Source organism: Rhipicephalus sanguineus, chromosome 2 (assembly GCF_013339695.2).
Source record: "Rhipicephalus sanguineus isolate Rsan-2018 chromosome 2, BIME_Rsan_1.4, whole genome shotgun sequence".
In the NCBI taxonomy this organism is placed as follows: Eukaryota; Metazoa; Arthropoda; class Arachnida; order Ixodida; family Ixodidae; genus Rhipicephalus; species Rhipicephalus sanguineus.
The window spans coordinates 212,863,926-212,891,457 of record NC_051177.1 but is presented as its reverse complement, the minus strand read 5'-3'; the positions used below and the strand labels follow the sequence as shown (position 1 = coordinate 212,891,457).

The following is a 27,532-nucleotide window of genomic DNA, read 5'->3' as shown; positions in this document are numbered from 1 at the left end:
TTTTTTTTCGTACCTGGTTTTCGAACATTTCGTGAAGTTCAAATGGCACTCACGTGTCGAAAAATTTTTTGCCGCTCAAACTATCATGGGAAAATACTGTATTACTAATGTCTATATGTGTAATTTTCTCAGATTTTTTTTAGAGAAATTAATTTTGTTGAGCGTCCTGATGGGACAGTTGGCGTAGGATGACCCTATATTATCAGTAAATTACTCTTTCACAATTCTAAAATCACCACACATGTCACGACAAGACTCTTGGTACGCGAGAAAATGCGTGAAAAGAAAATGCGGGTGGAAACGCCTACTTGAAATTCGAGCAGCAAATGGCGTGATGTCATAGATTCTGACGGCGTCTACTGGGGCATACACCGTTCCTAACCGGTAAAAATGAAGTACATTGACCTCTGAGGGGGCCATAGACTTAACATACCAAGTTTCAGGAAATTTCGTTGAGCCAATGCCCCCAAAGTAAGACAAATACAGCTTTAAGTCCGTGACGTCACACGCGGATATTTCAGTGTGAAAATTAAAAATGGAATAGTATAACTCGTTGTTGGGCTAGTTGGTGCACTGCATCCAGGAAATATATCCAGCCAAAAACAGACGAACACAGGAAGCGGGGAAGGAGACGGGAAAGCGGCTAGTCTAGCCGCTTTCTTGTCTCCTTCCCCGCTTCCTGTGTTCGTCTGTTTCTGGCTGGATATATTTCCTGGATTAAAAATGGAACTTTCACGTTGATTTGCTCTTCTAATAATAAGCTTATGATGGTGAAATTAATGACATTCAAGTTCTCAGAGTACACTTTATCAGTCTAAACCGATTCATTGTTTCACTTTACTGTCCCTTTAAGAACTATGCAAAGTCCAAGCCCGGCCCAACCCGAGCCTGCCACCTGAAACCTGGGCCTGACCCTAAGCCCGTAGCTGGAGACCCAAGCCCAGCCCAAGCCCGCCATGAAAACTATTTTACCCGGCCAGGCCAGGTTTTCGGGTAGGCCCAAGCCTGTGCAGTGCTCTACTGAAAATACCGGCAAAAAATAAAATAAAAACAGTACGAAGCATAAGAGAACAGAACGGAGTACAAAGCAGTTATATACTACCATGTGGGCCAGCTGCACAGCCGGGTGGAGCCTGAAGCCCTGCACCAGGTGGTGGTAGTGGGTCGAGAACAGCGTGCAGCAGCGGATGGCCGATGCCAGCTCCTGGACCACTGCATGTGCCAGGGCCATGCCATCGTGCGTGGACGTACCCCGGCCTGATATCGGACACATCACACAAAATATCCGTTGCAGCTGTGATTACAGTGATATGGCTGCTACTTCTGAGAAGCTGCAGTGCAAGAAACACACGGATGGAACAAAAACGACAAGGACGTGCGCTGAACTTGCAACAACTTTTATTGGAGAAATTGCACATGTACAGGGTGCCCCAGCTATCTCTAGCCAGAGTATAAAAATATGCCGACGCACTCTATGACGACGCGACCAAATGCAGGTTGCTTACTATTGCCTGGAGTATGTCACGCTATTTTTTGTGTTCTTCTTAATTGCCTAATTAGGCATGTTTAATTAACTAGCTTTTGAAGCAATGAAGCTGGACTCAAATTCCAAAGAGAAAGTTGTAGATCAGTTTGCGAAATGTCGAATATCTATTAAGTATTAGTGTTTTTTTGCTTAGTTCAGATGCCTGAAAAATACAAGAAAATACCACGTGACATGCCCGCTTGCACGCCGTATTGCAGTGCTCCCAATGTTCTGTGCGAAAACAACCACAGTATTTGGCCGGGTGTGCTGCCTCGACAGGGCATCGACGATGGTGGTGGCTGTTCAATGACGCTTGTTTTGCTAGTGGCAACACAAGGGTTAACTGCTGGATCTGCTTATCGCTGTCATGAACCGTTGCGAGGGAAACGTATCGTTTGTACACGGAACGTTAGGGAGCGCTGCAATCACAGCGCACATAGGCACGCAAACAGGCATGTCACGTGGTATATTTTTGTATTTTGTGGGCATCTGTAGTAAGCAGAAAAATACTAATATTTAATACATAGAAAGTTAGAAACTGTCTAATTAGATGTCTTGCAAACTGATCTACAACTTTCTCATTGGAATTTTTTGCTCAGCTCCATTGCTTCAAAAGTTAGTTAATTAATCATGCCAAATTAGGCAATTGAGAAGAACACAAAAAATAGTGACATACAGCATGCATTTGGTCATGATGTCATGAAGTGCACTGGCATATTTTTAAACTCTCGCTAGAGATAGCTGGGGCACCCTGTATATATGCTGTCCAACATAGATGACACCACCTACCGTAAAAACCGGAATATAGGTTGGACCGGAATATAGGTCGACCTCACAAACTTTGAATCTCCAAAAAAGAAATTAAAAAAAAAAAATCGCAAAGTATCGCGGCGCACCCTTACCTTGATAAATACACGACACAACCAGCTGCACTGTGGTGACATTTCTTTTTATTCGGACACTGATATGTAGTTAAATGCCAGAAGGCCACAAAGTGCTGTCACTCAGACTCGTCCGAACTTGAGTCGGACAACGCCTGCTTGTTACTAGTAACATCCCAGCGTGCACCGTCCTCCGTTCCATCCAATGCGTTTGCGAAAGAGCAATGCTATACGTACGACGTCGTGCAGGATACACCGGAAGTTGCTATACGCACGATGCGGCGACGGTGCTGCCAAAGGCGGCGAGGTGACGTTTTTTTTTTTTTTTAATTAGAAAGCGGGTTGCTGTTGCTCAGTGAAGGCCCTCTGCACCCTTTGGGCGCGGAAAACTAATCGTGACTTCGCCCTCGCTTCGCGAGTGTGGCCATTTCGCTAATGCTCTATGGCTGGTTGGCAGGTCTCCGTCACGCGCTACTGGCCGCTGTCGCGCGCCTGCCCCGAAGCAGGCGCACGTCCGTGGTGTGCCCAGCAGCTCTTCAGCTCTTCACGAAAACATACAGCTGCAGCGCACCTTCACTCAAATTTCGTCCCTCCCTTGTGACGAGTAGTTCCGGTCTGACTAGCACAACGGTCACGCTTCGTGCGTGCCATGCACGATCAGTTTCAATTTTGCCTTTGAAATTTGATCACGAATATTTCGAACTACATGCAACTTCTGTGGTTTCTAAAAAACAGGTGTGCCATAATTTGGCATGCACTACAACTTTGTAATATACACCTGCCCTCAAGTAAAAAAAAGTTAATTAACGAGTTTTTGTTAATTAGTTACAACAGTGTCATTTTAACTGCGGCAAAGTATTTTCATCTCAACATGGAGTTCGTGTGCGAAAACGACAGGTGCCTTCCTGTCATAGGATTTTTATTAAAAAATCTGTACTGTCTAAAAAAACACCCTGTATATGCGCGCATTGTATACTCAGTGAACCCCCTACACTGTACAAAACGTTTTCAGCACACGTGCACTTTGAACATGTAAAAAGTGCATTCTTTTGTCTTTGTTGTTAAGACAAGAAGCACGTCTTCGAGCAGGTCAGGTGCTTGCAGAACATTTAAAAATAATAATTGTTGGGGTTTAACATCCAAAAACCACGATCTGATTATGAGAGACAACGTAGTGGAGGGCTCTGGAAATTTTGACCATCCGGGTTCTTTAATGTGCGCCTAAATTTAAGTACACGAGCCTCAAGCATTTTCACCTCCATCGAAAATGCGGCCGCCGCGGCTGGGATTCGATCCCAGTAGTCGAGCACCATAACCGCTAGACCATCGCGGTGGGACCACCACAGAACATTTAACTTTGTTCGCAGCTAACTTATTATTTCATATTTGCACAAGCCATGTTACAACCATGTTACAACCAACTGAAAGCTAGCAGGTGTATCAGACTGCAGTTCAACAGTGTGGACGTCCCACCTTGTCTTCCCTTTCCCTCATTTTCATATTGTTTACTTTTGCTGGAAACAAACAGCTGCTCTCTTTGGTTGGCGCAGCCTATTGCCGCAATGACTGCCTGTTTCTTTTAGACACATGATACAGAAGGTTTAAAAGTGCTTCCAGATACAGAAGGCAGTGCTACACAGAATTTTAAAATTATTTCTTTCGTAATGGCAATTGAAAACAGAATTAATGTGCAGAAAATCTAACTTGTGGTTACATTTGCCTCTTTCTAATGCTGCAAAAAGCTTTGCAAGGAAAGGATTTGATACCTTGGCTGTACATATAATCAGTCATTTTTCCCGACATAACCACCAAAACAAAAATTCCCTCGCGATTCCCCGATTATTCTGGTTGCCAGGATACCTAAAGGTGCCAAGGCATGGTACCAAGGCATGTGTGAAGTAGACACAACTGCAACGCTTATTTTTCCACGCTTTGTATAGTTGCATGGTCACACACTTACCCAGCTCGTCAAGTAACACCAGGGAGTGTTGGGTGGCATGTTGCAAGATTGCTGAAGTCTCGTTCACTTCCACAAAGAAGGTGCTCTCGCCTGCAGACAGAGAAGCTTTTATTTAGAACCTCCTTTTTGACAATGACTATAGGAACTCTTCCACCCGGGGATGCCCCAAAAAAGTTTGTTATAGCAGAATTTCACAGCAGCGAAATTTCAGGTATAAATCACAAAAGTTGGGAGCATCTGATATATTGCAGACAAAAAAATTCGAAATACACATTTTGATGAAAAATGTCATATCCAATGGACCTGAAAATATACGCATTCTATCTGCAGTGGTTACTTAGATACAAAAGAAAACGTTAGCCCTAGTGGCTGTCATGCCACCACGCAATGCAGTTAGGTGATGCAGTGAAGCACAGGTTTGCGTAGCATGTTTTGCAGAAAACATTCATTTTCTCTTCTGTTTTTCGCTAAAGAATATGCATAAGTGGTGTTACACATCTCCACGATTACTTCTCAAGTAAAGAACAGCATGAAGAAATCGACGGTCCCGACGAAAGACCACACGGCACTACGAAGCGCCATACCGAAGTCCACTCCGGGTCATTTTCTCGAGCTAAACTCTACTCGTTGAGCAGCTGCCGGCAAGTGGTCCCGCCCAAACGTTGGCACCCTCCATATAAGAACGGTGACCTTTATAACACGTTGAATATTTTTGGAATGGAGCGCGGCAGGTGACGGCTCGGTTCAGAGATAAAAACGAAACTTACCATCGGATACGTGTTGGTGTTTTGTGGCTGTTTGACGCACTTTCACTGTCTGTGATTAAGTTCGATGAGTCAAAATCATCGTCCAAGTCTGCATTGCTGCCACCATAAAAAAAATTCTGGCTCAGACCCGTTTGAGTCCGCTGAAATTTGTCGTTTCCGAGAGGCAGGTGCGCGCAGTGTCGACGCTATCTTTGAAGCTACAAGCTCTTGGTCCTCTCGACTTAAGTGGCACTTCAGAGCTCCCTCCGCGGCGGAAAAAATAAACAAAAAAGCAAAACCAGAAAAATAGTTCTGTTTTATACGATGGACGATGCTAGTTGTGCAAAAGCACTACTAGCACAGCAAAATTTAAAGATGAAAACCATCGATAGTGGGCTGTCGATGAATATAGGAGCGGACAGAAAAGTGTTAAACAACACCTTAAAAGAAATTATTTGTTCATTCCCTGGCAACCAGTTTCGGAAAGCAAGTTGAACGACCGAGGTCAGCAGGATACCCAGACGGTGTTCTTGTATCTGTAGCTGAGGGAAAGCTGAAGAAGCAATCAAGAAACAGAAACCAGTCTCAAGAAGGAAATAGAATTCGTACCGTTGTCATTCCGCACATGCATAACACATCTCACCACCTAAAGAAGATTGGCAACTGGGACAAAATCAGAGTGGTGATTTCTGCTCCCGAGAAGCTAGAATGGCTTTGCCAAATGACGAACCCATTTAAGGGGAGATGCGGGTCGAAAAACGCGAGCTTTTTAAAAAATTATCGATTTTTTGTTTTCACCTGTTTTGTTAAGATTAGTATCTCTACTGTTCCGAAAATAAAAATCAAAGCCGAGACTCAACTGGAAATGTGTTAAAATTGCGTCTAAAGAGCACAGGGTGGCTGTTAATCTTGACCGAAAATGTGACGGCTTTTAGCGCCTCGTGCCCGATAACGTGCAGCCGCTCGCCATTGGGGATCGCATGAGGAGATCTTCAAATAACCATGGTTTCCCGCGCTACAGAAGTGCAAGAAATAATAAAGAAATCATGCTTTTGCCGCGCTTTTCGAGCGCTGCGACTGGCTTTTAAATCACGTGGTACGGATCGGGGACCGCCATTGGCCGCTGCATGTCTTGCGTGTTGTGAAGCCTGCTTGCAGGGTCCGTGCTTCATCGAGCTGCGCAGCTGAACGTTTCTCTCGCGTATTTGTTTTTATCATGGACGAAGAGAACTGTAGCAAGCGCAGTCACCGGCCAGTGAAGTATCGCTCGGTGAACAAATTTTGAGGACGCCGGCGCAAATTGAAACCAAACACTCGCCGAACAGCAAGTGCGTCTGCTGCCGCGAGGCCTAGCGACGGCGACGGCGATGCTTCCAACGAGTTTGCCGCGGCGTTCGAGTATGTCAGGGCCTCTCAAAGAGAAAATCGGACTCTTCAACGACGAAGAAAGATCACGGCAGAAAGGGTCTTCCTTGATCGCTGACATAACAGCATTGAACATCCTCGTGATCGGTGCAGTGTGTCCAACGTGTCACCGTTCGGGAATACGCGTCCGGGAAGCGTATTTGACAACCGTATGCTACGGAACGCAGGAGAGAGAGGGGAGATCGAGGGAGACGCCCATGTCGTCTGCTCTGGCGTTTATTGGCTGCCGGTACCGCGAACGCCATTTCCGCTTTGCCAGCAGCCGAGGCGGCGGGCATGTCGACGTTGGTGGTTGACGCGCAACTGAGAACCGCTGTTGTGTGGTGTTTTGTGAATACGCCGGTGATCAGGTTGCGTTTGGATTGTTTCCAAACTACTGAAGCCGTAAGTAAACAGTGTCGGGCTGACTGCGTAGATAGACGGCAGCTGCGCACGCATCGCGTAACGACGAGTAGTAGACGTCCAAGACTTGCGCGTTGGAGCGAGACGTACGCCGAGGCCGCACGTTTGTTTGCCTCTATGTATATGCCGCAGCATAGGGTTACACAGCTTCGCTAATATCAAAGCTCGCTTTTTCCCGTAACCTCCGCAGCATGTACGTCACGCGTGTTTAAAGCATGTCAAGTTTTAGCCCGTTCGGCTTATTTACCTGTTGCAGGTACGGCCCTACGTTGCCGTTCATGTTTTGAGCAGTTTCAAGGCTACCGACGGCTGCGCGTTCGACGCATAACGATTGCACCTGATATTTTTAACGATTAAGTGCTCATTGGAGCACCAAATCAGCTTTTTACCTGCAGCGAGACGGGTCCAAAAATGTGCAATGTTGTTCAATCACTGTGTATTTCATGTTTTAAAATAAACTGCCTTGCAACTTGGCATTGCTGTGACCGTTCGTGACATCTCCCGTAGTTTTGCTAACTTTGTGAAGCGATCATTCTACGTAATACTGCGATTGTATAACTTGCAGGTGACCGTGGTAACATAAGCAAAATCAGAGAGAAATGAGGTAGTTGTTAGCTGAGCCAGGAAAAAAAAAGCTAATTTGACAACATACGAGACACAGAGGATAACATGTGGGTGGCTCTTTTCACACAGCTACATCACTGGAGTGATCGTACTCAGCTGTGAACACAGTCTAAACACGGTGTGACGATACAGCATCAGATACGAAATTATGTCGAACATAAAGTGAGAGCTCACTGATGGACCATGATTAAGACTATATGACAGCTGAAGAGTGCATGAAAAGCAGTCTTTCGTGATGCTAAAGCTTTATATACTGAGGCAAGAGCAGAGATTATCAGCCACCAACCTAACGGCTGACAATGTTTAACAAAAGTTTTCGCTTCACCTTGTGTTCTATGTCGTCCGTAGGTTCGTTGTTAAGTCCTCGTCACCATGTCAGGGGTTGAGGCGCATGATGACATGACTGACTGAATGGAAAACAACAGGTTTAATAAGGATTCAAACAGATTACATGACTGATTCTTCGTGAGCGCGGCTTCCCGCTTCGAACTCTCGACGGTTCTCTCTTGTCGCCTCCTTGCGGCCGCTGTGACAAGCCGCTACTAGTTCCACAACATCGCGATAGGTGGCGCTAGCTGTCCGTAGTGGATGTAATTGCCTAACAGTGCGCAGCTGCCGTCTAACTACGCACTGTTTACTTATGGCTTCAGTAGTTTGGAAACAACTCGAACCGCAATCCTGATCACCGGCGTATTCACAAAACACCACACAGAGCTGTAGCGTGGCTACTACAGAACACTGTAGTGGCTGCCCTAACAGCGGCTCTCAGTAGCTCCTCACCCGCCATAAACTGTGAGGCGTCAGCCGCTGCCGTAGCAACCGTGCGGAAAATTTCAACCAAAGCGGAAATGGCGTTCGCGCCACCGCTAGCCAATGAACGCCAGAGCAGACGACATGGGCGTCTCCCCATGGTCTCCCCTCTCTCTCCTGCGTTCTGTAGCATACGCTTGTCAAACACGCGTCCGGGAACCAGCTTACAAACGCAAAGGCGCCGTTTCTGGAACTACAATGCGAGAACAGCGAGTGCCCCGAAAGTATTCTTTCGATGACGTATACGTTGCGGTGAGTTGCTCCGAGCGAGGAGGCCAGCGTAGGGGCGGCGAGTGACGGACCGATCGCAAGCAAAACCTAGGGCAGCAGGAGCTCGCGCAATAGCTACAGTAGACTCTCAATAAACGAAACTCTCTTAAATGAAATTGCTGCTTAAATGGAACAACTGCCTCTAACACGATTGGTTTTGTGCTTGAATTCTGCAGCCCTTTTCATCTCTCAGTAAACGAAACTCCTGTTAAATGAAACATATTTTCCTGGTCCCTTCAGCTTTCGTTTAGCAGGAGTCTACTGTACTCTGCTCGAAAGAGCTGTGAAGGAGAAACTTATGTTGCTGGCTCAGTTTAGTGGCAGTGGCTACTAGAAGAACAATTTACCTCTTTTGTGTACAATTTTGATCGGATTTCGTTACTTGTTTCATAAATAAACATCCAATTTTAACTTTAAAATTCATTTTTCTCAAAACACACTTTTTGGCAACTTCTTCAGCGTGCGCCTCTTGTTTTTGGTATTTCTAGTGCTCGAATCTGCATGAAATTTTGCCCAAATTTTCTCTAAGGTGTGAGGAGTGCAGTTATCTCCCCCAAATCTCAATATTATTTATGCATATCAGAAAATTCGCAAGTAAACATTTACCGGGGTCGGCGTAATAATGGATTTCCCATGTTTGAATTTTTCACGTCTGGCAAATACTTTCTATGCACTTTCTGGATAGTTTTCGGCACTCTACAGTTCAAATGGAACAATATGAGCCATTAATTGGCAAGATGTATAGAAGTTTAAGGATCGAAATAGGGGGGCTAAAAGGCCTATGTTTTACACATTTGTCATGGTGCAGAACAAAAAGTATGCAACTTACAAGAAAACTAATTATATATTTAAAATCAGCATCAAACTCTCTACAAACACCCCAAATTTCATTTCTCTAGGTTGAATATTAAAAAAAAGAAGTGTCTTTGGCCCGCATCTCCCCTTAAGAAAATGAAAGAGCCATGCAATATCAAACATTGGGACCCATTTGTACCGTGTGTATCAGAAGTAGTATACGAGGTCCCATTATCATGCGGCTTCAGCTACATCGGCCAGACTGGTAAGTGTCTGAACCAAAGACTCATGGAACACAAGAGGAAGGTGGGGAACTATCGCGATGGCAATCTTTCGGTACATTGTCATGAGTGTGGGTTGAAGAATGGAAGGCCTTGTAAACCATTGTATGATTTGTGTAAGGTGGTAGCTAGAAATAGAAGCCAAGATGTAAAGGAGATAATAGAGGCGGATTTGATTGCAAAGGTAGGTCAGTCATGCGTAAGCGCACCTTCCATTATCTTGTCGTCTAAAGAAACACAGTTTCTCAACATGTTCACGTAATATCAGCATTACGATTTTGTGACGTCATGAAAAAAAAGAGTTCATATTATGCACCTTCGTACATAAATGTCAGTTGGATGTAAGCGCATGTGTTGTCGTCACCTCCCTTTGTCATTGTTTGCACGCGCTTAAGTGTCCGACTATGCAGAAAAGCTGTGACAATCTCTACTTAATTCTCCCAATGCACCAATAACCTCTACGTACCACCATGCTAGGGATCCCAAGCAGTGCCATTCTCAATGTGCCACTACTTGTGCATTCTACAAGTACAGCCACCCTTTAGTGCTGTTGTTTCTCTTATCTAAATACCAAGTGCCACGAAGATATCAGAAAGGTGGCAACACATCCTTAAGATGATAGAAAGTGGGGCTAGTTGGTACGAATGCATCGTCAAAGCAGCGCGAATAGACGTAGACAATGAAGGCACGAACACACAGGACGAACACACAGTTGCACTGCTCCCAATTGAAAATTTTATTCGAAAAGAACATCTAGAAAAACGAAGCAACACAATGTGAACATCTGCAAAAGCAAAGGGGGTAATCTAGTCAGTAATGCGTTAAGCATCATTTCACAAAACATGTGCCAAGCAGAAAAGCACTCATTGTCCGTCAGTGACAACGCCGCCTGAGTGATGCATGCGTCTCCCATTCTGACAGGAAAAGCTTCAATCACCTCTCAACTAACCTTACATCTGTGGGTTGACAGGACCTTTGTATCTACAAACACAGGAGGACAACCACACGTGCCGCAATGTGACGCGAGATGCGAAGCATCCGATTTCGTCAGCGACTGATAATGCACATTAAAACATCTGATGCTTTGCCCTACGTACGAATTCCCACAAGTAAGAAGGATCTGGTAGACAACACTGCACTTACAAGGCACATACGCAGACTTTACACCGTTCGTTCCACAGCTTTCACTTTTAGCGCCATTTTGCTCTAATTTTCTCCTAACGAAAGGGCAGAGTCCAGAAAATTTATTAGGAGCAGAGAACACTGTCTTAACTCCGTACCTATTGCCCGCATTACTCAAGCCATGGGTCAGTTTGTGTACATATCGTAACACGGTTTCCTTTTCGTATGTTTGCTTATTGTCATATTTTTTTTTAAAGCGATCTTGACCCTTTACCCATCTCGATAGTCTCTCAGCACTGAGTCTGGGTAACCCGCATGTTGAAGCCTATGAATTTGTGTTAAGAAACTATCCTCTATGCCATGTTCACAATACTTCATCAGGGTCGGCTTCAGGACGAAGTAAGCTATTCCATTCTTTATCACCTTCGAGTGTCTAGAAGAAAACGGAAGGAGTAGTTTCTGCAATCTTGGAAGATAATGCCAACAAACACGATTATCCTCAAATGAAAGGCACAAACCTAAAAACTGTAGTCTGCTGTCCTTAATAATCTCAAGCGTAAACTTCAGTCCATAGCCGCATTCACAGAAAACTTTCAAGACATCGGTTTCCCTTCTACTGTAGTTAATACAAGAAAAGAACACCAAGTAGTCATCAAGATAGCGAAATACGGAACCAGCAAAATCCCTGAGGTTATCTTGAAGTCTCCGGTTAACTCTGCTTAAGTATAGGTCACTTAACAACGGAGCGAGTAGCGAGCCTATGCATATTCCTGTTTTCTGCACAAACAACCTATCATTCCATTTCCACAAAGGTGTTGTTAAGATAAAACATCAGCAACTCAAGAAATTAATCTAGAACCACTCCACGATGCTGTGTAAATTTGAACTCGTCATTGTGTTCTGCAACAGCTGCCTTTACGCTGCACATAAGTTCACCTTGTTCGAGTGAATAAAAGATATCTTCGACATTGATACTAACAGCCGCAAAGTTTCATGGGTTGTTGTTAGATAAAAATTTGACTACTTCCTCAGAATTCTTCATTAGGTATGCGTCACTGAGACACAGCGTCGAAAGCACATTCTGCAGAAATGACAATACCTTATACTGCCAAGTTCCTTTTTGTGAAGTTATAGATCTAAAAGGAACATCCAGTTTGTGTTTCAGCACTGAAGAACAGGTCAGGCTGAGGACACCTTGTCTGCTTCACACTGTCTGCGAGACGTTCAAGGTCCACACATTCCAACAACTGAAATGCTTGCTCTTTAACCTTTTTGAGAATCACTTTTTTTGCAATGACGTTCTTTTCTACAGCAGAATTAGCTGTTTCCAAAAACATTCGTTCAAGCACCACAACAAGGAACCCTACTTTCTCAGAATTCGGAACCCTCAGCAGGTTGCGTGCAAGGAAATTCGCAGCACGTACGATGTTCTCTGACTTACGAGGGCAGTCCGATAAGTACTTAGCCTCACCGCGAGAGCGCGACACTATCGCATGAGACATATACTGACGTTGAGTACGCTCTCTTAGAGGGACACATGCAAAGGTCCAGTCGAATCGGGCTCGCAGTTTTGTTTTGGCCGCTTGAGAAAGCAGGCGATTTTCGTGTGTCCGTTAAAAATGGAAAAAGAGCAATATTGGTCGGTGATTCGATTCTTGTTTTTGGAAGGGAAATCGTGCAGCGAAATAAAAGAGTGACTGGATGCTGTCTACGGTGAGTCTTCTCCTTCGATGGCAACCGTCAAAAATTTGTTCAGCGAGTTTAAACGTGGTTGCACGTCAGTTTTTGATGAGCCTCGCCCAGGAGCCCCGCAAACGGCTACCACGGCCGATAACGTGGCAAAAATCCATGACCTCGTATTGGCAGACCGCCGACTGAAGGTGCGCGAGAGAGCTGAGACAGTAGGCATCTCAAAAGACTGCGTGGGTCATATCCTGCATGAAATTTTGGGCATGAGAAAGCTGTCGGCGCGATGGATGCCACGTTTGCTCACTCCGGACAACAAGCGCGTCCGTGAGACCACTTCAGAGCAGTGTTTGAAGCTGTCTAAGTATAATCAGAAGGACTTTCTGGGTTGTTTTGTGACCGTCGACGAAACATGGATCCACTGGTACACACCAGAGACCAAAGAACAGTCGAAACAGTGGACTGCATCCGGAGAACCTGCTCCGAAGAAGGCGAAGACTGTCGCATCGGCCGGAAAGGTGATGGTCACCATTTTCTGGGATTCTCAAGGTGTGATCATCGTCGACTACCTTGAGAAGGGCAAAACGGTGACAGGACCCTACTATGTCGAATTACTGGGCCGATTCGACGCCGAATTGCGAAAAAAAAAACGGGCACATTTGGTGAAGAAAAAGGTGTTCTTCCACCATGACAACGTGCCAGCTCACACCTGCGCCGTTGCCACGGCCAAGTTGGTCGAACTGGGCTACGAAGTGGTGCCCCATCCAGCGTATTCTCCAGATTTGGCCCTAAGTGATTTCTTCTTGTTTCTCAACTTGAAAAAGTCACTCACGAGACAAAAATTTGAGTCGAATGAAGAAGTTATCGCCGCCACAGAAGCCTACTTTGCAGCTCAGGAGAAAACATTTTTCTGATGGAATCAAGAAGTTGGAGGATCGCTGGGTCAAGTGTATAGAGTTGAAAGGGGACTATGTTGAGAAATAAATTGACACCATTCCAAAATTTTCATTTTTCTTTCGAAGGCCAAGTACTTATTGAACCGCCCTCGTATGTCCATAAGCCTCCGCTCTAGCCAGCACATCAACACATTCTGACACACAGCCTAGACAGAGGTCGTCCGTGACATGCCTTGAAATGTCTCTGGGAAGTTTAATCTTCTCTGGTGGCGACAAGACTGGCATACTTTGGTCCTTTCTTTCTGCAATTGAGTCACTTCCTCCGGGAGTCTCGCCTCACCAAGAACCAAGACTTTGCCACTTGTCTGCTGCGTCTTGTTCTTCCTTGGTAACTTGAGGTGCACTCGGGCCCATAGGGACTCAGCTTTAACTCCGCTGTATTGGTTCAATCCTGGAAGCAGCGTTGTTGACTACTGACAGTTCGACCTTGTCCACAAAACACCCCGAGCTTGTCCTTGAGGAAACGCACCTGCCACCACATTTCAGATCTTAGAGTGCAGCAAACTTTCATGCATGTCCTGGTGAAGGCTGCAGCACTCCAAACAAAGCCTCTAGGTCAGAAGGGCATTTTCCCTGTCTATTAGCCCCGAGAAGTTGGGGTGGCACCGCCTGGCGGGAGGTGCGGATGACGTCACGGCAAGGACTCTTCGACGCCCGCCGTGACGCGCCGGTATATCACGCGCTTGCTTCGTGCGCTGTTCCGCTGTTTACGTTCGCTTTTTGCCTGCCTCAAGCTTCAGATGAATGACGGAAACAGCATCGATAATGTTCCTAGTAAAACGACAAAAAGTTATATGCATCTTTTCTTCACAGTCCCCAACGGTGCCCGTGCGCCGTCGTGCACACTTTGAAAGGGGTGATCAGGTTTGTTGTGTCGCGCTGCTAACTACGGGGATGAGTCTGATTCTCGACCACAGCAGCCGCATTTCGACGGGTGTGAAAAGCAACATTCCTCTACTTAGATACAGGGGCACGTTAAAGAATTCGAGGCGGTAAAAATTAATCTGCAGCGTGTCTCAGAATCATGTCGTGGTCTTGACACGCAAGACACTTTATTCACATTATTAGGTTGTGTTGTTCACGGGCTATTCCTTTAAAAATATGATGGCTTCGCCTCCACAAGTGTTATATGCATCGGACGCATCCGCGATCGGCGGACAGCGTTCTTGCCAGTGTGCCAAGCCCCGCGCACGATTACGAAAGCGCATGCAGTATTGAGCTTCGCAAAATATCTCGAAAGCGCTCGCCCGAGAATACTGCCGCAGTTGTTGTGCTTGTTTTTCTTGCGTACTCGCTAACTCATCGTGTTGTTTAGTTTCACGTTTTTTTTCGCAATAATTTCGGGGCTTCATTTCACAACATAAAAAAGTTGAGGTTAATTGCAGAAACTCCTTATTGGTGTCAGATTGTGTCTTTATGCAGCATCGTAGCAACGGCGCTGTACACTTGTATAAGTACTAGTATAGATAGCCAGCTCATAAACTATTTTTTTTTTGCATTTGACATAACCCTGAGCATCATGAACCTTTATGTGGACATGACGTGCGAGACCACTGATTGACTGATTAAGGCGAAGGACATTCAATTAATACGTGGGCCACGTCACTAAGAGTGAAACAGTTCAAAACGCTCATTTCGACTTTCAGGCGTTTGTTTTGCAGACGATTGTTATCAACAGTGCTCCCACGAGAATTTAACATTACCGCTCGTGACCCGGCGGTTGATCGGACCAGCAGTTCATGCAAATCAGGGTATACGGCCACATAATCCCAGACGAGTGTTGGGAAGAAATGTTCACATAATCCAAGTATACTAACACCTCAGAATTTCCCGAAACCATTGTGTGCGTGGCAGTATTATTTTGTTTAATTTCCCGGATGTATAAAGTGATTCGTTACGACAGACAGATTAATCTGAAGTCTTCTGTAGCAGAAGGCGCAATTCTGTCAAATCACCTAGATAATCTGCAAAGGCAGACGTAACTTGTACAATGTATTGCCACGCCCACTTCTTGTCTTGTTTTGATGTATTCGGGTTTGACCGGCAGGGACGGTTATCAACGCTCGACGCTGTCCGCGAAGTAGTGTTCTAGAAGCGTCGCAATTGTAGTAGATCGGTTTGTTAAGATTGCGCCCCGCACGCGAATGTTCCAGCTTTGTCTAGAGATAACGCCGCCACCAGCGATATTGCTGGAAAGTTCGATAGCGCCTGCATAAAAGCCGACGCGCGTGACCGCTTGTCAGTTGATCGACGGTCGACGCTCTGTTCGATGCTATCAGTGTATTGCTGTAGATTGACTTTCATTTTCCCGGCCACACGTTCGGCCAAATAAACAGTTTCATCTCGGACGTGCTGACTGCTGTCTTCGTCGACGTCACGACCACGTGACAGTATTTAGTGAATTGAAACGTCCTAATTTAATTTGTAATCTGTGGGACGTGTGTTCTAACCGTGGAGTCTACGCCAAGCTGTAATGAAGTTAGAACCATTAGCATACATTTTTTAGCAACCATGTCTTGGAGTACGCGGTGAAAACAACAAATGTCTTGCTCTCGTGCGTCACCATTGTCACGGCGAAGCTTCCGTTCGGACGGGAATTCGCCCATTATAAGCTATATTATCCAAACTTTCTACAGCTTACTAAACTTTCGCTAGTAGCGTAAACTTCAACCTTCTCCCTTGGGAGATTTACATAGCAAGAATGAGCAGTAATCACCACCGTATCGTGAAAGAGCGGGTACGTGGCGGGCGCGGAAAAATGCGATCCTCGGCCGCGGAGCAAGCGAGTCCCTGCCGTGACGTCACATCGCCGCGACTGCCGCGCCGCCAGTGTTCGTTCTCGGGGCTAATATACTGCACCATGTTATCGTCCCTGCTCTGCACACAATTATGGCTATTAGAGAAGAGCTCATCCTGTGTGCTCGTGCCTTCTTTGCCTACGTCTATTCATGCTGCTTCAACAATACATCCTCAAGACCTTCAGGCCACGACATGGGAAAAGTCAATGCAGTGCACCACATCTCCGATAAGAACATGTGGAAAAAATACCTCACATACTGATCCTCTGAGTTCACAGTTCCCATTTTAACTCGCATATATAACAAACTCCAGCCTACATCAATTCAGGCCTCGATGTCGCTGTTTCTAGATAAATAAAAAACGTTCACACAACCTGAAAGCTCGTTATCAAAATGTTCTAGAACATGTCCTAGCCAAAATGTACGTTTCTCATGCAAGTGTGAATAATGAAACCCTCACCAGAAGTGATTCGGTCGCTTGCCCCCAACCGGGTGAAGATGCGGTCGACAAGGGTCAGTTCACAGGCATCTGCTGGCACACGAGCTCCCTGCAATCACATTGTGCACATCACATTAGCTGCTGCCTCAACTAATTCCACTAGCATCACATTTCAGTGAACAACATCTCAGTGGGTGATAGCTACACCTTTGGCATTTCAGGAAACCAGGCTGGTCATCATAATGAAGGAACTAGGCGCAACTTAGCACTCATTCATGCACACATCCACACATACAAATGATGTGTGCATGAATGAATGAGTGCTAAATTGTGCCTAGTTTTTTTCATTATGACGACTTCGATCATTATGATGAGCCCAACAGCAGGTTCTATCAGGCTGGTCATGCGCACATGTAGGGGAGGAATGAGTCACATCCATCCAACACATAGTCAAGTGTATGTCTCCACTCTTCAAAAAGCGATTTTAGATGCAAAGCATTTCTTACCAAACCCAAGGCACCTTGAGTATTTCTACCTACGTATCTATCTAGCCGCCTACGTCTGGGTGCTCTCGTGATCGCCTCCTCGATTAACTTGGTGTAGACCAAAATTGGCATGGTAGGGTAAGTGGATTTGAAGAATGTGACTGTCTGGTCATGACATGAATAACGTGAAAATCATGTTGCGTACGTCGTCAAACCCTTTCCTCCAGACACGTGTGGCACATACCCGTTTACCACGGGCTGCAGTGTACGGGTATGCGTCACAGGTGATTGACAGTTTATATCTACCCAAGAACACCTCTGGCCTGATTCCTTGTAGCGCACCTCTGTTGGCAATGAAACACAGATTATAACCCCATTTCCTTTCCCATTGCTTTACAGACAGCACCATGTTTGACGTCTGCATACTAGGTCAGTGGGCATGGGCTGAAGATTGCCATTGTGAGTTCTTCATGCCACTTGAGTTACGTTGGCGAAAAGCTGGTGGAGATACAAAATTTCAAAAAAATGTTTCTCAAGTAAAAAAAAATACCCTTTTGTAACTTTGCCTATGTTCAGCTAATACAAAGAACTTTCAAATGAAGTATCGTGCATATTTTTAGTCCGACCACCAAGGCAAGTTTTCTGATGCTGAACACAAAGCTTTTCTCGAAAAAAGTGAAATTCGCAATTTTTTTTTTTCAGATGATCTGCTACACCTTAAGCGACTAAATTATTTTTCTATTGTAGTATGCGAACAGGCCACCAGTATATAATTTATTTCTACCCTTTGAGTTTGCCTTATTCCTGGAAAAAAATATCAAACGTTGCAACTTTATTCAAATTTTGCTTATGCGAAAAGCCCTCGAAGAATCGTATACATAAATAAGTAGGGGTGTGCGAATATTCGAAATTTCGAATATTTTTTGAATAGTGTTTGCTATTCGATTCGATTCGCACTGAAATTTTACTATTCGAACTATTCGAACTTCCCAAAGACAAATGCAGTCAACGTCCGGTTGAAAGTGACCCCTTCAGATTTTCAATATGCTTCACCTCATTACACTTTCGTATTGCGGCAAAGCTGCCTTTCAAGCTCCATTACGGTCGAACTTAGCGAAGAGACAGTCAACGTCCGTTTTGGAAGTGGTTCCTAGATTTTCAATATGCTTCACCTCATCACACCCCCGTATTGCGGCAAAGCTGTCTTTCAAGCTCCGCCACGGTTGCAAATGTATTAACTCAAGAAAACGCTGTTTCCAATATGGAAACGAAAGATGTAGCAGAGTTGGGGGCTCAATTAATGCTGTTTTGGACCTGAAATTTAGGCAGGAAATCCGAAAAATCGGACGCCGAAGCTTTTTAGCATCCAAAATTTCAGATGTTCTTATATATTGACGTCTACGAGGCAGATTTGGAACTCCGAACTTGAAGGGAGCACACCCTTGTCCGCCACATCAGTTGGCCTTCCACAGAAGTTGAAAGAGGAGGAGAGGTTGAGGAAATGGCATCTTTGCCTATCACGTGTAAAGTGTTGTCGGCAACACTTTGGTTGCGCAAAATCCTGTACATAAATACAATTCGGCCTCTACATTGCCTCATTGTTGATAAGAAAACTATGAAACACCACCCCGCCAGCGCTTCATCAACCTAGCGAAAAGAAACACTTTCATGTTGCTATCTCACAAGAACATACTTAGGGATTCTCTGCAACTTTTTCTGTAATTTCACTTCAAATTATTCGAAAAATGTTTGAGAAATATTCGAAAATTATTCGAAATTATTCGATTTGATTCGCACTCAATCTTTATTATTCGAATTCGCTTCGCACCCAGAATTTTGCTATTCGCACAGCTCTATAAATAAGTCATTATTTTTACAGTTACATCACTTAATTAGCTTGCCGGAAATACCATTTTATCGAGTGCATCCCATAAAAGTCCTTTGAAAAAAATTGTTGTTTGATGCCCTTTAGCTCAGTCGGCGCAAAACTACACACACTCACAAATAGGCGGGAAAATTTTTGGCAACAGAAATAAATGAGCAGAACGAGTTTCGAACTTCAAGAAAAACGTTATTTTTTCAGCCATATTTGTGATGGTCGGAAAAATGTTAGATGATTTGGCATGGAATGACCCAATAGTCAGAAACACGTGCTCGTGCTATTTTAGGAGTCGGTACTGGTACAAGTCACTTTCACTGTCAACAGATGTGGAAACCATTCTGTGGCATTCGAACTTTGGCCTTTGGTTGTACAGAGTGTGCTCCAAAAGAGGGTAACACAGGTCACCACCAGTGGCTATATTAAACAAAGAAATCGGCTCGGCGTTGCTGCAAATTATATTCGCTTAAGCGTCGCTGAGCAAGGCTCCGAGGGTAAGTAAGCATGCTGTTCCACCGAACCTGTGCCACAGCCAAAGACAGAGCGGCTGCACCTCGGTTCCTTTGGAATAATTCACAGAAAAGCGGATAACATTTGTGACTGAGCTGAAGCGAGCCAGAGAAGGTGGCTCGCACTGATGACACACCGAGCCCTTTCTTTGACTACATCTCCAGGTGCAAGGATCGGGCACCATATGCCTGGGATAACCTCGGCGATGTTGCATTGTCCCCACCACAACAAAGAAGATAACGATTGGCTCCATCGAGTAATGCACCTGGGCGCTTGCTGCAATGTAGCATCTGAGCCTCAAACAAAGGAACTTCTTGGTGAAGTTATGTGGTTGTTTGGGGGACCTGACAGGCCTGCCTTGCCCTTTCCAAATGGTGGAACAGAGCTGGTCCTATACGTTCCTCCCTTTGGGGCTCATGTTGAGACTAAAGTCACCTTATTGGACAAATGAGGTGAACAATATTTTTCCTAGCAAGCGGCTTAGGGACACCGAAAGACCTTTAAACCGGGCTTCGGCCGGCTGGAAAAGGAATCCATGTAATCAAATGAACGTCTCTTTACTTTTTATCTCCAACATCGTTGTATGTCTTTGTGATCTGGGAAGAGTAGAAGAGTGAAACCGAAACTGAGCGATTGCCGGAGAAGACGTTAACGAGGAGCGCACGTAGTCGTAGCGGGACGCGCGCGACAGCGTTTGAGAGCAGACTGTTCTCGGCTGGACATCCAGTCTGGGGAGCTAGGTGACTGGCCTGCGGACCCGTCCTGCTTGGTGACTGGCCCACGGACCCAGCGATGCCCTGCTGTTCTGGCTGCCGCTCCTGACAGCTGGCCAACTGGTGGATGAGGCCTATACTCTGGCTGGGTAACTAGCCCAGGGATCATGCGAGCTGCTGCTATCCTGGCTGCTGTTCATAGAAGCTTATCCAGTTCCGGTGTGCCTTGGGCTGCTGTTCCCACTGCCGTTCCAGGTGGCTGGTTGCAGGTGGCCGTGTTCCAGGTGGCTGGACGAGCGTAGTAGCTGAAGCTACTCTGCTGCTGAGCAACCAGGGTGGCCCATACTGCTGCTGCTGCGGCAGAAAGCTGTGCTATGGCGTGGGCCGAATTATCTTGACAACTTCAACGAGCTAGCCAACACGTCGTCCTAGATAAGTCGGCAATGGCACTCCAACAGGCCACAAGCCAAGCGAAACAAGGCGGGAGACGTTCTCATTCACAGAGATGTTTAATGCAGCTAACAGTAATAGGGCTGCATGTATTAGAATATGTTTGAGTGATATTTTTTTAATTTAGTTACATTTTCACCTGTAAATATCTTTGTTTGTGTGACTGCCCTTGTGGCTCGATTGTGTTTTGCGGCGATAGGTCCTGGGCCCACACTACGACATGTTCTTTCCATCACAATCTGGCGAGCCTGCCAGGAAGAGACGAAACATAATGTCACAGAGTTGTGCGGAAGTCACAACCAGTCCAGTTGTCAGCCTACAGTCTTCCTAAGTGCTTCCGTGAGTTCTCCTGGCCGGAACTCTGAAGGAGGCAAGTCCTGACAGTGCCAAATGAGGCCATTCAGCAAAGCTAGGCGCTTGTCCCACTCGGTACATCTAATGGTGCAGTGGAGGTTAAGTGACCTTGGAAAGGTGTTCCTGAAAGTGAGTGTGGCTTTGTGATGACAAAAGCCCAAATTGAGCATCGCACACCCCTGAGAGTGGGAGGGAGACCTGAGGAGTGAAGGACATTCATGAACAAGAACCGTCTATCAATAAGAGGCACATTCCAATGCATTGTATGAGGAAGAGCTGTTCATGCCCTCAAGAGTTGTGAAGTAAGGCCTGTATTTTTTTTTTTCTAAGGTAGAGCAAACAGTTGTCAAAAGGGTAAAAGATAGGATCGTGCAAATAGTAAATTTTAGGTTCGAAGTGAATAGTGATTCGGTCGAATAATATAAAATGGAATAGTTTGAATAGTATATATCACATATTATAAAGAAAAGTGATCATATCTGTCATGACTCAATTAACCTGAACAGTATTATTAAAGATAATAACAAGGCATGTGCGAATGTCACTTCTTTGGTTCGTAATGAAGTGAAAGCAACTTTGAATAGTAGCAGGATCTGCATTTCATAGGATGCTAGTGATAACTGGTAAAATACGTAAAGTTTTAAAATTGACTATACTTAGAGCGTATAAGCCCGTATAACAAGCTTTTAAACTTAAAAAAATAATTAATCAATGTGAGGATATGTTCATTTAACCTTAAAATGGGGCTTCACGACAGTGCAGATTTTTCCTGGATAGGTGTTTTCACGGCATAACACTCCTAAACTGCAGTGAAACCACCATTGCAGGGGGGGGGGTTACATGCTGTCTAATATACAACTATTCATTCATTTCGAATACTTTGAAATTTCAAATTGAAGTTCATGTCAAAGCGTATTCGAATACTGCAATTTTCGTTCGAATATTCGCACATGCCTAGTAAAAGATAATCTCCTCTCGTATTCTCTCCAACTCTGTTTGCCCTTTTCTGCTTCCTATGCACATTTCCAACGAAGGCTTCTGGGTACCGCAAAAACCCCTCTGTGCATTGCTGTAAATATGCTTAAACCCCGCCCCCCTCCCCCGAAAAAAACAAGCATTGCCGAGGCAGTGACGTCAGCCTTTGTGCCATGCAAGTGTACCGAAAGGAAGTGTTCCTTTTCTACTATGGAAAGGCCTATTGGACCAGGCTCGATATGTGAGCAATAACCTCCAATGGCCCCCGTGAATTTCATTAGCCGGAAAACGACACCACGAGGGAGCATAGAACCACAGGCACACATCTGCACTGCACGTGAAACTAGGCGCTTTACCTTTTGCAAGGTGGCATCAGCTACGGCGCTATGCCGACAAGCTGCACTGTTGGCTGCTTAAGGGGAGACACTGGTCTCGAAACGAAAAGTTTTATTATTGGAGATATTGTAATGAAATTGGGTGTGTATATGTATTTCTTCCTCCTGTTTTCAAAAATATAATTAGTTTTCATGTACTTCAATTAGTTATCAAATTGTGAGAGCATAAGTGAAATCTAATTAGGTAATTTCTTACGGGTCATTAAGACACTTTCCCTCAGTATTTTTAGGTTCTGTTTAAGATGCAGCTGTAGCCAAAGACCTGCCATGTGGAGCTATGCTATTTATATTGTCACTGAGATATATCATCATATAAGAACTTTCAATTGTATTGACATTGGTAATCTTGAAATGCAATTAGCTCACATATTGTTCACAAAATTTTCATATGTTCATCTTAGCCACAAAAAAATAGCATAGCTCCACAGTCCTATTTCTTACGAATTCAACGGTATAAAATTTATCAAAATTACCTTACAAAAACATAATGAAAAGATCCGTAAGGCTGGTCAAGTTGGCAAAAAATGTGAAGCTGAGAAAATCGCGTTTGAAGATTGACACGCACTGTATAAATTTCTAAAAGGAACCTTTAACCATAAATTTTATTCACATGTTCCCCATCTGTTTCCCTTCAAAACAAAACAGAAAGTGTCTTGTTCCACCCAAGGAATCATATCTAAAAAATTTTCCAATGTGCAAAGCATGATCAAAACCCCACCATGACAAGCGGCTGGGGGGTTTCTGGAAAAGCCATGGGGTATGAGGCTCAAGCGACTGGCTGCTCATGTCTTTTCAGTCTTTAGGAAGAACCTTCTAGATGTTAGGCAGCATGTTACCCTGGGTAATAGGTTGCTATGCTTGAGAGAATACCTTCAAAGTAGTCCAGGACTGTAATCTTCAGTTGCACCCGTTTTGTGTCTCCTTGCAAGAGTCTTTTTGTGTTGGTGCTCTTCAGATGAGTTGCATTTGCCTTGCGTAAACGCAGAGAGTCTTTTTCTAGGCTGTGGTCCCAGGGCACAGCCGAGACAAAAGTTTGAGTAAACAACATGGTCAATTACAAGGCCAGTGTAGAGCTCAATGATGCAGCCCACACCTATGTGTGAGCTCCGACCTCGCGTCATCCATGAGCCGTCGAACACAACATCGATGTTCCCTATGGGGTTCAGGAAGTCTGTATACAGCTCTTTTATTACTGCCACACTAGCAGCTTCACTTTCAGTCGCTGTGTTTTCGCAGGCTTTCACTAAACTTTTTAGGTGTCCCTGAAACCGTCTTGTGGTGCAAGCCTCGGTGCGAAAGGTTCATACACGCACAAAAGTCCGAAAGGGCAGTAACACCTTTGCCTATCATCTGTATCCCCTTCATGGCCCTCATGTTGACTTCGAAGGGAGTGATGGTGGCAGTTCCGCTCACTCTCGGAGAAGAAATTGCTTCTTCTCGAAATCACCAACTGCTGCAAGAAAAAATAAGCTTTACCGCAAGGCCGTACTCCTTGTCCGTTGCCTTCCTCACGCTTGAGACTTTTTTGCGTCGCATTTGTCGCACTTCGCTTGTGCAAAAAAGTTATTCAAAACTTTCATATCGACGAGCAAAAAATCGGTCCCGGCGTCACCGGTCTGGCACTCCGCGCTTACTCAAGAAGGTCGAACTTGCGCTGGGTCAGCCGACTTTCCAGACCAGAACGGTCTTCGTTTGCGCCGATCTCTCAACTCGCTGCGCCTGCTCCGCCGTTGAGTAGTACGCGGCATCACCCGAAGTGTTTTCGCTAGTCGAACTTGGTCCCACGGTGTCGTCAGTTGAAGTTCCCGGCAGGTCCAAAGGGTCCGGCCGCGACTCCAACTCCGCGCCGACGGTTGCACTTGTAGCCGGCGCCTTCTTGTCCAAGCCCGTTTTTTACGGCTTCCAAAGCTCGTTGCGTCGATGGTTTCAGCACGAGAGTCTCCAGGCATCTCGATCGGCGTGGAAAAAACTACCGGCACAAAGTAGAGACACTGGTCCGTCGAGAAACACGCACGATCGCAAAAGCAGGCGCACACAAACGGACAGCACGGCGGAGAACCAAACACAAAGAAAAAAAAAAATGACGTGTCGGTCGCGACAGCCAATGGGAGACTCGGAAAGGCGCGCTTGAAAAGCGCGCCGCGTGAGAGCCAATCAGTGGCCTGGAAACGACCTTCAGAAAACCCGCGGACGGCGGCCGTTCTGCTTGAGCGGACGCCATTTTGAGATGGCGCAAAATGTGCACAAAGAAAACAAGCTTCAAATCTAGCCCAAGATGGCGGCGCTCGGCCCGCTGCAACCATAGAGTTTCCTAAAATTAACTAGAGGGGACTCTGGCGCTGCGATCGTTCAGCTACCATGGGAATGATGGGTAGTACACAAATTTGCTAGTCTTCGTGCTTGCGGCTTCAAACGTACTTGTGGCTTGTGTTTATTGCTGTATTTTGGCGTTCGTTTCGGATAAAAGAATGGACCGTTGTGAACTTCGTGACCAGCTTGATTTGGTAAGCCTAAAGAAGTTAAAGTGGTGAAGTAGAAACTGCTGACTTTTGCTGAACTTCGTTTTGCGACAAAGCAGGTGCAGCCGACGCGGAGCCAAACGGAGCCGAAAGAACGAAGTTAGACAAATTTGTGTACTACCCATCATTCCCATGCTGGCTGAAGCGTCATGCGTTGCAGCTCCCATAGACACTAGCCGCCAGAGTTCCCTCTAGTAAGTATTCTAGGAAACTCTATGGCTGCAACGCTCATGGCGCGCGCGGGAAGTTCGAACAAATTTGTCTTTTGGGACATTTTAGTGCTGCCGGGGTGCTTTGAAAGCCGATTTTACGCAGTTCCGACCGAATTTAGCGTTAGCAATTTGAGAGTAGGTGCTCAGAGTACAAACGCCCTTCGAAAATAAGCTTTGCGAAAAATCGATTTTTTGACCATTTTTGACCGTTCCAAGACCCGCGTCTCCCCTTAAACGACATAGCAAAAGGAGTTGGTAGCATGAGCTTGTCCCTGTCTTCTTGGGTCCCTGTGTGATTACGCACTCGTATTTAAATAACAAACATTTTTGTTGTTCCACAAGGAAAAACAGCGAGGGAGATGGCTGTGTCATGTCGGGAGGAAGAACTTTGTCACCGAGAGAGGCTTTGCGAGGTAAGTCGATCATTATAACTGTTTCGTGTACACTTCTTGAACTCATTTAATGAAGCTGAGGCTTCAGACAGCTTGATAGTGATATTTAAGTTAGACGAAACAAAAAGCAATGCGACATTGCCACATATGTTTTCTCGGACAGCTTTGATAACAATGAAAGTGGCATCGTTCTAGCTCGCTCGTATTTGGTCTGGTACTTGAAACCGGCGATATAAATTACAGCAAAATCTTCAGTGTTCACAGTTATATTTCAATTTCCGAAGATTTACTGCACATGCAAATACGCTTTGCCAGAATCCTTTTTAAAGAACACTGGTTTCTCTCTGTCACGTTTCAAGCAAGTGCTTCAACGCACCACCTGCAATGAGAAGGAGAGTACGCTACCTTGAAAAATACAGACTTTAGTGCGAAGGAAAGTGTCCTCGTGTTCTCGCCCTCGTTTCTTCAGTTACTGAGAGTTGCACAATACAACCCCCCACCCCCCGATAGGTTGTCTAGGCTCCTGATAGGAATGTTGGTTCCCGATAGGTTTTCATCTCACTGGTGCAGCCCATACCTGGTTTCATAGCTATGAGGCAAGCCTTGCAACTTAAGCCGATTTTTAGGGGTGTGCGAATATTCGAGTTTCAAATTCGAATTGAATAATACATAATCGAACACTACGATTTGACTTTCGAATAGCTAGTATTCGAAATTTTGAATAATTCGACAGGACGAATATCTAAAACGCGAAAAAGGCCCATGGTGCCACTTGGTAAGGGTGAGGTGGCTAAAACTAACGCTAACGTCATTACACTAAGCCTTTCCTTAAAACTTTCACCAATAACCTGGCTCAAGAGCGAGCGCATATTTATTTTAAAGAAGAATGTCATTTCTACACGTCATGACACTAACAAAGAAAAAGAAGGCCAGGGAACAGTCTGGGAGACCGTCGAACTGCTAGCACGAAAAAAACAAACAAAAAACAGTACACTGATCTCAGACATTATAGTCAATCGTGACGTGAACAGCGCGTGAAACACACAAGAACGAGTAACCAACGAGGACAGCGCTAGTCCTCGTCGGTCACTCGTCCTTGTGTGTTTCACGCGCTCTTCACGTCGTCATGGAATACCAACTAGCCCGGTCACACACCTTGCTTATAGTCAAGAGGCGCAAAAATACTTCAATGAGCCCCTAACACCGAGAAAGGATTATCCTTTGAAATACTCAAAAGAGCATGCAGCTGCACTTTATACAGGTATCACCAAAATTTCTTTGCGATAACTTCTCATCCCTGCTACTGAGGTGCCCAGTGAGTGCATGTTTTAACTGCAGGAAACACTGTAACATCACGGCGAGAGATACTGAAGCCAGGTCACGTGGAACATCTAGTGTTTCTGCATGACAATTTGTACTCTTTCGGTAGCAGTCACTCACCGCGTTATGCGCTCGAGGACATAAGCAATTTCATTTTTTTTTTCTTTCTTTAAATTTTCAATGAAATATTTTGCATTTGATATTCAATTCGATATTTGTGCCCACTATTTGGCACTATTCGATTCAAATTCGATTCGAGATGAAATTTCACTATTCGCACACCCCTACCTATTTTATAAAACTGCTTTTGCTGATGTTAGAAGAGCACCTCCAGCAACGTGCACAGCAGCCAACCATCTTTGCAACCATCTGAACCCAACTATGACCAAAGAAGAAAAAGCCAGCCAGATTCTAAAGGGAATTGAAGACAACGACTTTTACATGCTCCTTTGCTGTTGTCATCTGCTGCCAAAGTTATGGCGAATTACACCACCAACGATCGCTCGCTGGTCAGTTTCTTACAAGAAGCCAGCCCTTGTAGTTACTGATAGAAGGCCATGAAGCCAGACCTTCCCCTGGTCCAGGAGCCTGCTCCAGGCCTATCCTCG

The 27,532-nt window shown here is 45.2% G+C and overlaps 1 protein-coding gene across 1 annotated transcript in view; it reads right to left on the bottom strand.

The window, feature by feature from the left end:
- The window catches only part of LOC119384060 (DNA mismatch repair protein Msh6), a 260,639-nt gene that overhangs the window by 18,841 nt on the left and 214,266 nt on the right, over positions 1-27,532 (bottom strand). Inside the window, exons 27-29 of the mRNA XM_037652348.2 lie at positions 16,742-16,829; positions 4,367-4,456; positions 1,103-1,257 (exon numbers count right to left, since the gene is read on the bottom strand). Coding sequence (XP_037508276.1) covers positions 1,103-1,257; positions 4,367-4,456; positions 16,742-16,829 — 333 coding nt within the window. The remainder of the gene's footprint in view (positions 1-1,102; positions 1,258-4,366; positions 4,457-16,741; positions 16,830-27,532) is intronic.